Source organism: Anser cygnoides, chromosome 11 (genome assembly GCF_040182565.1).
Source record: "Anser cygnoides isolate HZ-2024a breed goose chromosome 11, Taihu_goose_T2T_genome, whole genome shotgun sequence".
NCBI lineage: Eukaryota > Metazoa > Chordata > Aves > Anseriformes > Anatidae > Anser > Anser cygnoides.
The window spans coordinates 3,125,764-3,141,197 of record NC_089883.1 but is presented as its reverse complement, the minus strand read 5'-3'; the positions used below and the strand labels follow the sequence as shown (position 1 = coordinate 3,141,197).

Here is a 15,434-nt window from a genome sequence, read left to right as displayed (position 1 = left end):
ATTAGGGTACTAAATTAGTGCTGGGGAAAATTCCATTTTCCATTATTTTTTTATTTCTTATGCATGTGGCTATCAGCTCCCCAAAATGTATCCCTGCTCCACTGCAAAAACGTGTTGTATTGGGCCAAGACAAACCTGAGCAGTTACTGCCCAAAGTAGCACGTGGTATGGCAGAAAGCAGAGAGGAGGGCACCCGAGGGTGAATCCCACCTCTGCCTCTGAAACAATGAGATAGAAATGGGATCTCACAGGCTCCAGATCCCACCCGTCCAGGCCAAGCCCAAGAGCCGGGTGCCCAGAGCATCTCCCCAGGTCCGACAGCAGCAGGGAGGTGCTCGCCGTGCGCAGCCAGGAGCACTGCCTGGATTTGGTGCTCTGCCCCAAAACCTCCCCGCCTTGTTATTTGGTTCTCGGTTTCAGCTTTTCCTCTTCCACCTGCACACGGTCCCGGGAGGGAACTTCACGCAGTGTGTTACCCACGGCAGCTTCCGAGCGCACTGGGAGGAAACCCTCTACAACATGTTCACCTTCACCACCCTCTACATCACCCCCCTGAGCATCATGATCATTTGCTACACCCGAATCATCTGGGAGATCAGTAAGCAGCTCAAGGTCAACAAAGGTAAGGAGGTCCCAGCCCCTTGGGGTCCAACCAGCGATAGGACCAGAGGGAATGGCCTCAAGTTGTGCCAGGGGAGGTTCAGGTTGGAAATGAGGAGACATTTCTTCTCAGAAAGAGCGGTCAGGCATTGGGACGGGTTGCCCAGGGAGGTGGTGGAGTCACCGTCCCTGGGGGTGTTCAAGGAAAGGTTGGATGTGGTGCTTGGGGACATGGTTTAGGGGGTGACATTGGTGGTAGGAGGATGGTTGGACCAGATGATCTTGGAGGTCTCTTCCAGCCTTAATGATTCCGTGATTTTATGACTGTCACCAGGTCTGGTAAGAAATCAAAATGACCCCATCTCCAAGGCGCGCATGAAGACCCTCAAGATGACGGTCGTGATCGTCGCCACCTTCGTCGTCTGCTGGACCCCGTACTACCTGCTGGGCTTGTGGTACTGGTTCCAGCCAGCCATGATCCACAGGACGCCTGAGTACGTCAACCACAGCTTCTTTCTCTTCGGCTTGCTGCACACGTGCACCGACCCGGTCATTTACGGGCTGTACACCCCCTCGTTTCGGGAGGACGTGCAGCTGTGTCTCAGGGGCATCGAAACAGCAATCACCAGGCACGAGAGACATAAACCTGCCTCAGCCTTGGAGAAAACCGTCAAGGATGGGGCTGGAAATGGCAGGGGGGCTTCGGGGGCCTCCAACGGGACAACTGTCAACACGGTGTGCTGAGGAGACCCACAAAAAGGGGACGGGAAGCACTGCCTTGGGGGCTGCTTTGTCCCACAGGGGCCTTTTGGAGATGGCCACAAGGTGGGTGCGGGTCTCTGGCCGGGAGCAGGACATGGGGGCATGGGCAGGAGGGGCACAAAGAGCCGCAGTGGGGTGGTGTGGGGTGGTGTGGGGTTTCTTCTCCTTTCTGGAGACAGCCAGAAGGGAAAACAGTCCTGGCTGTCTTGTTCTGGTGCACAGGGTTGGTATGGATGCATCCTTTTGTAGCAGCTCTCTGGGACACGAGGTTGACCAGGAGGAGTATTTGGGTAACCAGAGGGTGAGAAGAAGACCTGAGGTCCCCAGGCACCCTGAGTGTCCCTGTCCCCAGCCCCTCTCTGGGCCGCGAGCCTGGCAGGTCTCAGACCCCGCACTGGGCTGCCACGAGCTGCTCGTGTGGGCTGATGGAGCAAAACCCGCTCTTTTTCCTCTTTTCTTCTTTTTTTTTTTTCCCTTTCCCATTAATACACATTTGGTTTGCCCCAGCACCAGCATCCCACCTCTGCCCCCGAGCAGAGACCCTGCAGGTGCTGCCCATGTGCATCCCCATGAGGAATGTGATGGGAAACAGCAGTGGGTGGGGGGCCCATCAGCACCCACGGGTGCCAGCTGGGTGCAGGCGGCTTCAGCTGCATGGCAAGGAGAAGGGAGGCTGCTGGTGGGGCTGGGGTGAAGGAAGGAGCTGTGCTGCGGTGAGTAAAGTGGGTTTTATTTTATTTCTGCTTTCCGTTGGTGTGCCAGAAGTTGCTTGCGGAGGTGGAGGCCTCTTCTCTGGGTGCAGGCTGACAAGTTGGGTTAATTCAGCTGCCCTGTTCCCTTCTGTGCAATTAGAGATAATGGGTCGTTTCTTTGTTCATTATATACTGATCGGTGTTAAATGCATTTTTTGCTTTTGAAGACAAACTTAGTTTGAGCCAGGTGGATTTGGGGTTTTTGTGGAAATCCTCGGACAGTTCGGGAGCTCTGGACTTGGCAGGAGGCAATTTCGTGGGTATTTTTGTGGCCACTGTGGTTTTCAGTGAGCATCTGGACTTTATCAGGATGAGTGAGCTTTGTTGTAAGAACAATTCTTGACTTGCTGTGGTTGTGACGAAGTGTGGTTGCTCACAGAGCCGGTGGGATTTCAGTCAGAGAGGTGCAAGTGGTGCTTGCTGGGGGGCAAGGGTATGGGAAGCCAAAGTGCTCCGGGTGACGCCAGGCTGGGGACGCGTGCTGGGTGCTCGTCTTCCCCCATGCTAAACATCATTTATGCTGAACGTGCTGCCCAAGGAGGGGAAAAAAATCAATTAGAGCTGCAGGAGCCCAGGCTGGCTGGTGGGGATTAACGTGAGCCCTTTAGAAAGCATCCAAACTCCAGCGAGATGTGTAATCGCCGTTTGGCTTTCCTGGGCTCGTTGTGCTCAGGGTTAATTAATTACACAGCGCCTAATGGAGGGCTGCTTGCTGGTGGTGGGCTGTCTCAGCTCGACTGGTGCGAGAAGGAGTTTCTTCTACCGTGATGGGGAAGACAGCTTGTTCATCAGACCCTCCCTTGGTCACACTGCGCTGCTGAAGATCCCTAATGGGCTCAGAGACCTGCTCTAAGGACCAAGTGGACCCCCTTGTCGGGGGTCCCACCGCCTTCACGGCCCATAGTTACGGTGGGAGGGCAGAAGCAGGTTTAGCTTTAGGAGAACCATGGCACAGTAGGAAAATCCTTCTCCTTGGGGTGCTGGAGAGGACACACACCTCGCTCCTTGGGGCACGGTGCCCGGGATGCTTGCGGGCTCTCCAGCGCTGCCCCACCTGCCCACCAGCACTTCGTGCACGTCATTCCCTGTCGTTCTCTTCCCCTCCCTTTACTGGTGCTTAAGGCTGACATTTCGGGAAGCCCAGAGCGTGGGCAAGATGCCCAAAACAACAGCTTTCGCGATAGAAGGAAAATGTCACTCGCAGAGCCCGGCGCCAAGCAGCGCGCCCGGCGCACGCGGGCAGCACCGTGCCGCAGCCGTGCCCCGCGGGGATGGGCTCTGCTCGCGGGCTTCTGCTGGGGGTGGAAGCGAGCCCTGGCCTGGCTCGAAAGTTCAGGTTGTGCTGCCTGTTCCTGCTTCTGGTTCTGCCTTTTCTAAGCCTGTTTATAATATAGAGAGCAATAGGGTTTTGCACTGATTGTGGGGGCACGAAGCTGGGAGCCTCGCTCCTCCTCGCCCCGCGGGTGCTTCTGTTTCTGCCCTGGCTCCCTCCCTGCCCACGTCACCCAGGCGGCTCCTGAGATCTTTCCATACGCATTTATCACCCATTTCCCCTTACAGGGGGTGAGTTCTTCCACTTCCCTAAATTCATCCATACCCGCTGCCACGCTTCCCCTTGCAGGGCTGGGTTTGTCCGATGCCAGTAACAGAATCTCAATATTCACCACTATAATTTAATGACCGTGTTAATGCACACAGGTATTTTGGTAATTTTACCACTTCTCGACCTCATCCCGGGCTGCCTGCTTCAGACAGGGCATTCCTTTGTTCAGGAGGCAGCTCTGATTCCTCTCCCGTTAGTGTTTTTACAGTACCGTGCGTGTCCAAAGAGCCTCGCAATGGGCTGGAGAGGTTAACGTGAACCTGAGGTTAATTCATAATATTGCCAGTTACTCAGCACAACACTCGCATTAATTCAGCTGACTGCATCTTGCCACGTTGGGAAACACATGCTGAACTCAGCAGGGAGCGCAGAAAACAAGCACGAGAGTAGGGTGTTCGGTATTTTGCTGGCCAGCTAAGGTAGAACGTGAGCACCTTACAGGATTATTTTTTTTTCCTGTTGCCTTTGGGGTTCCCCCAGCCCACTGATGGGGATCTAAAGCACCACGGAGCCATCAGGACATCAGAGCCTGGTTCCCTGCCTGCAGCCACCTCTTCCCTGTGGGTCTGTTCAACCTGATCAAACCTGAGAGTGGAAGAAGCTGCTCTCCCTTTGCTGCCTGCTGGTTTAAGGCAGTGCTGGCTCACACGTGAGGTCCCCCGGTGCTCCTCTCCCTGGGGATGTAGCCTGGAGCCCCCGATGCGGATCTGCTTGGGACTAGCTCCTGACACGGACCCATTCTCCCCCACTCTGGAAGTGAGTTCAGCTCTCCAGTTAAAAGCCAAAAAAAAAAAAAAAAAAGCCCAGCCAGACGTTAGGGGATAGCGCTGAACGGCCATTACGCAGCAACTCCTTTTGCTTATCCTTCAGAAACTTTCCTATGCAAGGAAGCCCCCCCAAACCCTGCTACGTTTCTCCCCGTCTGTTCCTTCTGTCTGACTGGTGGGCTCCCAGGCTCGCACGGTGGAACAGCCATCCATCAAACAACTGCTGCTAAACCTCCTCCTTTTCCAAAGGGCCCCGGATAGCCCATCTGTTCCAAAAGACGTCTCATTTCCAGGCGAACACCAAGCCCCTTAACAACACCGTACCTTTTAGGCAGTACCGAACACCTCTAGGTTTTCTGCCTGCCCTGCTACCTACCTTAAACCCCTACACACCCGGCACATTAAATATAACATGCCGAGGGGGACCAAAAATGGGCAAAAACCTCCAGAAACGCACCGTACACGCTTCAAACCCCCCAGTTTCTGCACTGAAATATTGGAGCGAACTACTGGAAAGTGGTTGTATCTGCTTTGCAATAAATTGTTAGTTTACGTACATTTTAATTGCAAATCAGCACTATAATTAGCGCGTGCGTTTCTCGGGCTGAGGAAATGCGATGTGCTGTAACAGTGAGCATTATTAATGGACTGTAAAAGGCAATGGGGAATTGGATTATAATGTTCTTGTTTTGCAAGCTGTATGGTGAATAAATAAATTTGTTCTGGCAGCAAAATTAACTGGAATAAATGCTTCTAGCTCCATCCACCAAGAAGAGGGGTTGCTGTAAATGAACTTGTCCTCTAACTTTAGTTAGAAAACCTGATTACCTCGTCATTATTTCTGGCAATTAGGTAACAGAACATGAGAGAAAGAAGATTTTCTTTGAAATATTTAATGAGTGAGGCGGTAATCATAGGCTCATTTGCTAGGAATATGTGATGAGATTTTATTTTGGTTAGGGTTCACTGTGCAATGAAAGCCTGCATTTATCAAGTCTGCTGCTAAATGCCAGGGCTCGAACAGCAGCATGTAGCTTGCTTTTCTTCACCTAGGACCCCCGGGCTGTTTATCGGGCTTATCCCATGCCCAGTCACTGCTCAGAGGATAGTCCTTTGCTCCTTCTTCAGTCAGTTGTGGGCTGCTTTGTAACAAAATATGAAGGACGGGATATATAAGTAAATATGAAGGACTTGGGCAAAAGGAGCAGGATGTTTCCTTCCATTAACTAGCTTGCACATACCTATGCGTGTGTTTAAAAACAAGCTCCGAAAATACAGTAAGAATGCCTTTCTTCAAGATTAGAAAAGTTGAATCTGAGCTGCACTGAGGTTTGATGCGCCAGCATTAAGCCAAAGCACTCTGCAAACAGTGCAACTGCCATAATTCTGACTACTGAAAGCTCCACCTCTCCGTGAAAATTGGAAGTGGACAATCTACCTTACAAACGTAGTGTTATGAATAAGTTGTCACATGAAGGCCTGAGTGAAGTCTACATGAAGTTAATTACACCACAATGTTCAGACATAAAATAAACCCTACCACTTCTGCTGCTATTTTACTCCATTCCTTGGAAAACTGTTTCAGGAAATTGTTGGTATTCTGTTAGTTGATCTATTTGTTCATAAAGTGAGGCTGAGAACAATTCAATGCAACTAAAAATGTTGGACCAGATCCCAAAACTTAAGCAGCAGCAACCCTAAAAGGCCTGCCAGGTGGCAGCATAAGTGCAACCTTTCAGCCTCCCCCTTTTTGCTGCAGAAAATAGAAGTGGAAGGCAGTTTAATAGCAAAATGCATCTCCAGTACTGATGCTGAGTTGCCTGAGTCTGTCTGATCTATGCACTAACCAAAGGCCAAGGCAGGTCATGGCTGAGAGCACAAACCTTGTACACATTTTATGGGGAGAAAGAAACCTTAGTAGAAGCCACTTAATTTTTTCCATTTTGGTTGCTGTTTTATTTCATGTTCTTTTCTTACAATCATTATGCTCAAATATAAAAATTCCTGGTCAGAAACAAAGTTGGTTTTAAACGTGATCCCATCTGCGCTAAGACGTGCCAAACATCACTAAACACAGTTTCTGAAAACAAACTGGTTAAGACCCACTGACATCCAGAAAAATCCTCCCTTCCAACTTGTGCAAACGTTACTACCTCAGTTTGACAGAAAATAGTTACGCCACAGTGTTTCCACACTTAGTTGTCATTAATTTTAAATAACATTTTTCCCATGGACCCTCAACAATTGGTTCATGCTAAGCTGCACCATCATGATCCTTTTCAGCTGTGCCGAGCATCCTCATGAATCACAGGAATACAGAAACAGTAAATGGAAAGATGCCATGAGGATAACATAGTGGAGACGGAACTGGAAAGCTCCAGGCACCTTCATTTCCAGAGCTCTGGAAGAGATGCAGTGCATTGCGGATTTGTTATTATTAAGGCACATAGTGAAAGTAACAGTTTATCTTCGTAGGCGACTCATCCCTCTGAGTCAAACATTCTGTGCCAGTAGTAGAGGAAGGCTGGCGAGTTGCTGGCCCCGATCACCATTAGCAGCAGTAGGTACAGCATCATCATTACGGCAAAACGGTGGGTGGAAAACCAGGAAGATTGACCTGAAGGCCTGAAAAGGGAAAAGTGCGTGAGTTTTGCGAGAGATGGACAAATGCCTTGACAAAGAGTATCTTAAGTTTTGTTATTTTAAATAATTTAAGCTAACGCAATAAAAACGGTAAGTTGTTCCACAATTCATGTAACCAACGGAGCCTGTTTTCCTTATCCCTCTTCCCTAAGTCACCGTGCACAACCCTATTCTCTCTCTCCATGTTCACACCTTTCTCTGTGACTTGCCCGGAGCTGTGCAGGGCTGTAACTGCCTGGGCTGTACCTGCATTTGATTAGCTCGGTGAATGCTGCCTCTTAGAATAGGTAAGAGCAGAGTTGAGACTGCCCTCGTTTTAAGAGCAGCACTCGATTGAGTTTCATTCTTATTTGTTCATAGCAGGAAACTATTAGAGCTCTCTAAGTATCTTAATGATGATATTAAGTGCTTACAGGTCTGGTGAAAAATAAATTTAGCTGAAACTGGGAGCATTAAATTAGCAGGTAGAGGAAGAATGATGACAGGCAGTAAGGCTTATTTCCATAAGAAACAGATTAAAAAAAAAATCTGGTAGTGCAAGCAGGTCTTTGCAGTTTGTTTTCCATTGTTTTTTCACAAATAGGATATGTTTATCTATGTTACAGCATGCTCATCACTCTAGATAGACGAACTCTTACCTCCTATGCTGTTTCTGTGAATATACTAGTAAGTATTTAACTCGTAAAAGCTGATTATTTGTGACAACAAAGTACTTCTGTGGTACATCACCCCCTTCACTGTTTTTCACTCTTGCTCTTTTTCTGTCTATTTCTTCTGAATCTGCATGGGAAGAGAAAAGAAGAGGTCTTTTCAGGAATAGAAAAGCAAAAAGAGATGCACATCTTCAAGTGACCATATATAAAAAAACACCACCACCACGCTCACACACACATACACACACGAGTGGGAATGAGATAATCAAACATCTAGTCTGGGAATTCCCCAGAATCCTTTAGCATCCAAGAATAGACTGAAAAGTTTGCTTGAGGCTATACCACTCCTAGGCATCCTTGGTATGGACGGTATTAAGTCCCGGAGCAGGGTGAAAAGGAGGCGGGTTTCACACACAGCACTTGAGCAGCTGCTAATATTAACAGGGAAAGGAAAACGACATTGAAGGACTGATTGAGCCTGGCAAGCACAAAGCAGTCATAGGAGAGGACAATCTGAGCAGAGGGTTCCCAGACATCAAATACAGTTTGGTTTTAATACACTTCGGATGCTCCTGTCCCACTATCACTGATGAAATGGGCAGGCATTATAGATGATTTTATCATATTATTGAAACTAGTAAAAACAAATGATGCAGCCAAATTATTTTCTATCCTTTAAATATATTCTCTTAAGAGAAGCTTCACAGACAATGAGGCATTTGTGGATTTGTCGAGGGGCCAATTGGAAAAGGAGTCTGAGGCCAGTTTCTGCTGACGAGTATCCATATACTACATTGTTTGTAAAACTGCACATATGCGCAAGGCTGAAATACAAAAGGTGCCAAAGAAGGGCTGAACTACGTGTAGTTATTACTGCAACAGGCTCACCTTTCTTTTTCACCTGGCACTTTACATCTGGGTGGTCGATGATCTCACAAACAGCTACGCAGCTAAGGATAGAGCCCAACGCACTTCGCTGCCAGCCAAGCCCATGAGGGCTGTAGAGGAGAGCCAGGCTCAGGTCACTGGTGAGATAGGTACCTTCACCAAACAGGGACGTCTGAAATGGAGCAGAAATATACCCTAAAATCCTGTAATGCAAACTACAAAAAGCACACAAGTGTTGTTTACGTTCAGACTGGCCTTTCTGTTTCTGAAGGTAAATGAAGAAAGGCTTTTCTTACCCACGTTTGGCCAGATCCATGCACAGTTTTTTGTCCTGGCACTAATTCCCTGGGGTGGGGCAGCTGCCATCCCTCAAATTGGCTGTCTGGCACAACCCTTGGTGTGGACAGATTCATGATTTCCCGGATTTGGATTTAGTTTGCCAGTTAAACGTTTTATATCAACATGACTGCACTGCTGTCAGGGGCATTTCACTGATTTATTGAGACTGCCGTCATTCAAATAACCCAACCTTCACGTACAGACAAGGCTTTACTCACATTTAAACCCTGCTTTACAGGAAAGGAGGGAAGTACTTTTCAGTTGTGAATTCCTTTCAAAAACAACTGGTTTAGTAACTTTGTATCAGAAGATTTGGCCCACTGGCTATCATTATTAATCCAGTAGATCCGGCGTAGCTGATGAGCCATTACTCATAAAGAGAGTGTGGGGAGGAAATCATGGTTCAGGTTGACAGGAAGGTTATGCAGCTGTTGTGTCAGAGCTGCTTTACAAACAACACAAGGCTAGAACTCCCAGCTTCTCTTCTGTTGAAATCAGAAGGGCTACATATCCTGGGATATCTCCCTTAGCCAGGCAGAAGGACAGAATCTCTGCGCTGCCTGGGTCACTATCTTCCTCTGTGCATGAGCATTTTCCAGCTGCAGGGTGTTAGATACGTCAGTGTTTTCAGAGGCATTATGCTTCCTTACAAAGAAATAAAGGATAGTCATAATTTGTCACACTGGAGAAAAAATGTTTCTTGCCTCTTCCAGTTTTTACCCTGAGGCTGCATCAGAAGATCCAATACAACCAAACACAAAGGCCTACGCTAAACTGAAAACAGGAGTAAAAGGAATTATACTGCAAAAGGAAAAATACCATAAAGGAATTTCAGGTAGTTTCTTAAGTGTCACTGGCTGCAAGTGACCAACAAAGGATGTGGTGTCAATATGAGAAACACCAGGAGCCTCACCCTGTTCAAGTGGCAGTGCAGGCCGTTGTGCAGAATGGAATGGAAGTTCTCGAGGCGGCTACCGTGGAAGGCGTAGATCAGGTCCCGCTCACCCTTGGTCTCGGCAAACTTGGTATTCATTTGATCACAATACACGACCTCAAATAGGAAGTCCGGAGCAGGAACAGCAGCACCAGACATTCCCGTGAGTTCTTGTATCTTCTCATACTTGAAAACAGGAAGGAATAATCTTAGTTTATGGGGTTAGACGCTTCGCTGAGAATTTTGTTTACTATCCCTTAAGTTGTCAAATTGCTTTATGTATTTTGATCATGCTTCCTGGTTAGAATTCAACACTCCCACAAATCAGGAAGAGTAAGCGTACAGTGAGAGTTCTGACAGTTTTTTGCTGCCAAAGCTAAATCTTAATTCATCTTTCCAGAAGGAAAAAAAAAGACAGAAGTGCTATAATGAATTAATAGATGAAAGGAAAATATAATAATTCTACAATGCTGTTTTGGCCACTGAGATGACACATTCATCAGCTGATCTTGGAAAAGGAAAAAAAAAATGTGAAACCAGAAGTTGTTTTCATCTTGCTGCTAATCTCTACAACTATTTTGATCCCTATTAGAGAAGTGCCTCGGTGGCTCTTAACCTTACCTCTCCATTTTTGGGCCAGTATGCAGAAGTACAAATCTGTCTTTCAGTGAGAAGCAGGACCCAGCCCCATGAAACCCGAGGAGGACTATCTTGGTCTAGTACATGCATGTACATGCTCTGTTAATGGGAGCTGCAATCATTGCCCAATCATCAGCTACTGACAGTGATAACTAGTTCTTCCAACCAGTTTTCCTAAAATAAAAACTAAGAAAACCCCTCTCTATATATAGAAAAAATACATTCACATCAAGCTCTTACAATAACCAGCCAACTTCTGGCAGGAGCGAAATACTTTCTGAAACGCAAAATTGCCTTAGAAGACAAATTCTTATCAAGACTTCCAGAATGTAAAACTTACCTCCTGTTTCTTAGTACTTTGTATCATTAAGACCTTAGACGATAAAATCCAACTAAATAAATCCCAGGTCCTTTTCTCTGTGTTTGGAACGGATTCTAGAAGTTCTTTCAGGCTTGGTAGCGCATTGGTATCTGCAAGCTAACAAAACAGACATTTAGTGTAAGCTCCTTCTTTTCATTATGATTAAACAGAGACCTCTAGTGAAAACAAAACAATATTTCACCCTAATAGGTTGTAAACAGAAAAACAGTCTCAGTTCTGAGATACAGACATTGGTACCGAGTTTGTGAGAAAGTTTGTCGCTTCTTGTAAAGCCATTTATACTTGTATTTATCAACAGTATTTGTACAGTACACGCAGGAACAAGCAAGCAAGCTCCCGAAAGGAAACAAGCCATCAAAATGCAGATTTCAGTGGGATAAACACAAGAGGTATCAAGGCCCTGCAAACTACAAACCCTCCCAAACTACTTCTAATTTGCACGCGGTGCAAGATCTTATAACTCTCTGCATCTCCATACCAGATTTGGAAATTTGCAAGCAGGAGTTTACTCGTCAGAATCCCAAATTTATTGTAAAACCTAAGGGGATGTGTAAGGGATAGACAAAGCCTCATGCTGTGCTGGTGGCCCTGAAACGCCACCTGCCCCCTCACCTCGGAGAGCCAATCTCACCTGCTTTTACCCCGCAATGTTCCCACGCGTGCTTGCCCTGAGCTCATTAACCAGCAGATTTATGTGGCTGTTTTCTCACTCCAGAGGCTGAGCAAAGCATTCCCGTTCTGGATATGAGCACCTAACGCGAGTTCAGTTGTCCAGACGATTTTTAGAGGCGTCCCCGTCCCAGGACTTGGACGAAAGCCGCGCCTGGGCCCTCGGCGGGGGCAGACGGGCGAGCTTCGCCCAGCCTGGAGGCAGGCAGCGCCGGCACAGCCTCCTGGCACCGAATTCACTTCGGAGCCGCCTCCCTGCCTCAGCAGGGGCAAAGGGGGACGGGGTGGGCTGGGGGCCACTCACCAGCGCCTCGAAGTCCTTGGTGTCGCCGCCGGCGTAGCGGCCGGGGAAGGGCCTGAGCGCCGAGTCGCGCTTGTAGCTCTGCAGCGCGGCGGCGAAGAGGCTGCACCGCAGGTCGGCGGCCAGCGGGTCCCTCCCCGCCGCCTCCCTGACGCGGCCGGCCGCTTCGCCGGGGCCGGGCTGCGGCATGGCCCGGCCTGGGGCCGGGACGGGTCGGGGCGGGGGTGTGTGGGGGGGGAACCGGCTGCCGAGCCGCGGCCGCTCCGAGCGGGGAGAGGGCTCCGCCGGCGGCCTCCGAGCGCCCGCCCGGGCGGCGTCGCCCTTCCGCCTCGCCCCGGGGCCGCCGCGGCTCGGCCCGGCCCCGCCGCTCCGCCCCGCAGCGGGGCCGTGCCGGGCTGTGGTGGGGCCGTGGTGCCGCGGTGCCCGCTGCCCGGGGACGGGGGGGCACTGAGGGGGACAGCGGCACCGGCACCTCAGCGGGGGGACGGGAGGGGTACGGGGAAATGGCGTCTGCCCCTTGGGTAGGGAGTGAGGGGGGGGTACGGGGAAATGGCGCCTTCCCGTCAGGTAGAGTGAGGGGCACGGGGAGGTGGCATCTTCTCCTCAGGTAGAGAGTGAGGGTGCAAGGAAACGGTGCCTTCTCCTCAGGTAGAGCAGGCGGAGAGCACTCCTCTGGTGCCAGAAGACTGAGGGAGAGCCCAGCTGCCCACAAGAACCCAGCCAGCATGGAGAAGTGCGTCGTGACCCCAGGGGCTGGGGTGTGAGCTGCGCAGTGGCCCTGTGACACTGGTGCTCTGTCCCCTGCGTGTTGTCGGGGGTCCCGGGTGGCCCTTGTCCCCCACCGTGTGCCTGCTGGGGTATGGAGGGGCTCTGCTCTCCTTCACGTGCCCAGTTTGGGCATTTCGTTTGGCTGAACAGTAAAGGTGCTCAGCCCCTGTGGTCATCCAGGGAGACTGCTCTTTGTGTAAAATTTGGTGTTACGTTGCTCTAAGTAAGTCAAAAGCATACATGCAAATACAAAAGCATTACTCCTTAAATGTTACCTTGATCATCCAAGTTTGTAACCTCAAAGGCTGAAGCCAGGTTGGAGCTGTGTTCCGCAGGCTGGCACTGTGGATTTAAGGGAGAGGAATTTACTTCTTATGGGACATCTTAGCAGTGGCTTCTGCAGGTTACATTCACTGTGTTGCCCAAGATTGAGTCCAGGCAACCAGCCCTTAAATTCTCCCTCTTCCCTCTGTAACACCGGCACAGGGGCAGTGCTCTGCAGTACTCTGAAGCATTTCTCCAGTTCCAAGGTGTATCAGAAGTCTCCATCGACAGCGTGGAGGTCTCCTCGACCACAAATCTGCGGCCTTGAGTGCAAGATATTTAGACTGACAAATCTGGGAACTGTATAGCCATTTTATGTGTGTTCTAGCACCTTTCTTGGTGTTTTTCTTCAGGAGGGTTGTAGCACGTGTCCAAACAGGAACTGATACAGGTGGAGGAACACGTAGAGTATTGCAAATGCTCAGAAAAATGTTAAAATCCCTTGTTACTGGGCTCTCATCCTGCAACCAGATCCTCAGAGATTGTCTTCCACCTTCTTCTGAGCTGCAATTTCAGCCTTACTCATAGCAAACAGGAACACCAGCTGGATTAAATACCATCTAAGGCCAGGCAGGTATTAAAGCAAACAAAATGCAAACTTACTTAAGTGCAGAGTTCATAGAGTTACTCACCCACTTGAATGGCTTGGGAGCATGAATGGAGCTTTCATGATTCTGGGTAGAACCAGATGTATCAGAGGCAGTGCACAGTTACATTAAATTGAAAATGATTTCATAATGATATATATAAACCAATTTGAGTTGCAGGTTTGTTTACTTGCTTTTTACCGTTTTATCAAAAATGCATCTTTTAGTAACAGCTGCGTGGGCAAGCCTGCGATATGAAGCCATCAGTTCTAAGCACAAAAACTTGCTTGGGTCTGACATATTTAGTGGCAACATGGAGACAAAATGATTTTAATGATAGCTTTAGTTTAGGTTACTCAAGTTACTTGCTGCATGTTTTTCTCTTTAAAACCATCCCATAAGGTCAATGCAGTTTTGGTTTTTTTTTCCCCTTCTTGATGTGTTGGTAATTATTACTGTGCAGATTTTGGAATGAATCTTGAAGTCTGTATTCCGCCTGCTCTTTTTGGACCTTGTAAACCCACACAGACTTCTGTCCCCAGTAGAGGTCTGTCTCACAAGCAGCACATTTTGGGTAATCCGAATGACAGCAGCATGCATGGGCTACTTTTAAGAGGTCTGGCACCACACAAAGCTTTTCTCAGGAGTTATGTAAATTGCCCAGAGTTGAAATGCAGCCGGAGATTCCTTTCCATATTTCTATATCCTTGAGAGGATGTATTTTATTTTATCTGATGTGGTGCCTTATTCTGTTGTAAATATCTGATATCTCTGACAGTCTGTTAGCAGCATCTTGCAGTGACTCAGTTCAGGACATGTTTATTATCTTGTATTATATTAAATTGTTCTGTGCAATCCCTTTGAAAATCAGCCATTGACTGTCTAATTGGCTGATTTTGTTCACTAATAAATCATTAGATGTAATCATTTTCTTTTCAGTGCCTGTTAAAGAACAATATTGGAAAATGGTAGCGGTGTCTCTTTTAATGTCTTTGAAATTTTACACTGCAATTCTGAGCTCTCAAATCGGTGTGATTCCAGGGCGCTCATTTAAAATACTAATTCTTGTGGCACAGAAGAGATGAAGGGGACTGCTCCTGCTAGCCCTGGGACAGGTAAAGACACTTCCCGTAGCAAAAGGTGTGTTGGCCTCCTGTTCAGGACTGTAAGATGGCAGGCGGCATGCTGTACCTTTCATCTCACACCATGCCTGGGGCTGTGATTTTGGGGCAGTGGGTGGGAAACATCCAGCACTGCCATCTGGGGCTTTGCTGTGTGGCGTGGGGCTTTCTGGTCGTGGTTTCACAGCGGGGAAGGGCAATAGTAGCAGTGGAGAAGCTGGGAGAGAAGGACGGCGTGGTGAAATGCAATGGGAGTTTCGGTGAAAGCACGTAAATTCTGGAGATGCTGGCATCACTGTGCCACCGCTCTTCTATATATAAATTAAAGTCTTTCAAAGTGAAGTGAAGACATCTTGTTGACTTGTCCTGGCATGAAGAAATTAACCCCAAAGAGACCTAAAGCATCCCTGGCATCATAATAGTTAATGGAGATTCTGAGAGCATTGATCCCAAACCCATGCCTACCTTTGGGATTTCAAATGGATGGCGCTTCCATTACAGTAGCTCAGCTGAGTTAGGCAATGACAGATATTGATGAGATAACAAGTTTGCTGTGTCGAAGCTGACTGGGAGTGCTGTCTGGTCAAATTCATCTACTACTGGATTAAACCTCTGTTTTACAAAGCAGCTGCTAAGCCAGCGATGAAGTATTGAAGGATTTTGGTGCCAGGTTGAGGGGCGATGCACCTCCGTGTGCTGGTG

General features: G+C 48.5%; 2 protein-coding genes across 4 annotated transcripts in view; one reads left to right on the top strand and one right to left on the bottom strand.

Annotated features, from left to right (window-relative positions):
• The window catches only part of LOC106036519 (gonadotropin-releasing hormone II receptor-like), a 31,745-nt gene extending 26,338 nt beyond the window's left edge, over positions 1 to 5,407 (top strand). For all 3 annotated transcript variants that reach the window (XM_048076336.2, XM_067003819.1, XM_048076337.2), the window contains exons 8-9: positions 421 to 622; positions 935 to 5,407. In XM_048076336.2, the coding sequence (XP_047932293.2) occupies positions 421 to 622; positions 935 to 1,344 (612 nt within the window). In that variant the 3' untranslated portion in view covers positions 1,345 to 5,407. The remainder of the gene's footprint in view (positions 1 to 420; positions 623 to 934) is intronic.
• A 1,005-nt stretch (positions 5,408 to 6,412) lies between these two features.
• On the bottom strand, positions 6,413 to 12,251 carry PARP16 (poly(ADP-ribose) polymerase family member 16). The gene is made up of 6 exons (XM_067003822.1): positions 11,936 to 12,251; positions 10,921 to 11,058; positions 9,921 to 10,127; positions 8,669 to 8,840; positions 7,766 to 7,907; positions 6,413 to 7,109 (listed from the first exon to the last, which is right to left on the bottom strand). The coding sequence occupies exons 1-6, from the start codon at positions 12,119 to 12,121 to the stop codon at positions 6,965 to 6,967; spliced, it is 990 nt and encodes a 329-aa protein (XP_066859923.1). The 5' UTR covers positions 12,122 to 12,251; the 3' UTR covers positions 6,413 to 6,964.
• Between the last annotated feature and the right edge of the window lie 3,183 nt (positions 12,252 to 15,434).

Bases quoted from the DNA above. Each gene is read 5' to 3' on its own strand.
- PARP16 (XM_067003822.1), bottom strand. From the start codon at position 12,121: ATGCCGCAGCCCGGCCCCGGCGAAGCGGCCGGCCGCGTCAGGGAGGCG. The intron at 7,908-8,668 runs GTGAGCCTGTTG...CTTCCCATGCAG, and splicing joins GTGCCAGGTGAAAAAGAAAG to ATTCAGAAGAAATAGACAGA. The intron at 7,110-7,765 runs GTAAGAGTTCGT...TTCCCTTTTCAG, and splicing joins TCACAGAAACAGCATAGGAG to GCCTTCAGGTCAATCTTCCT.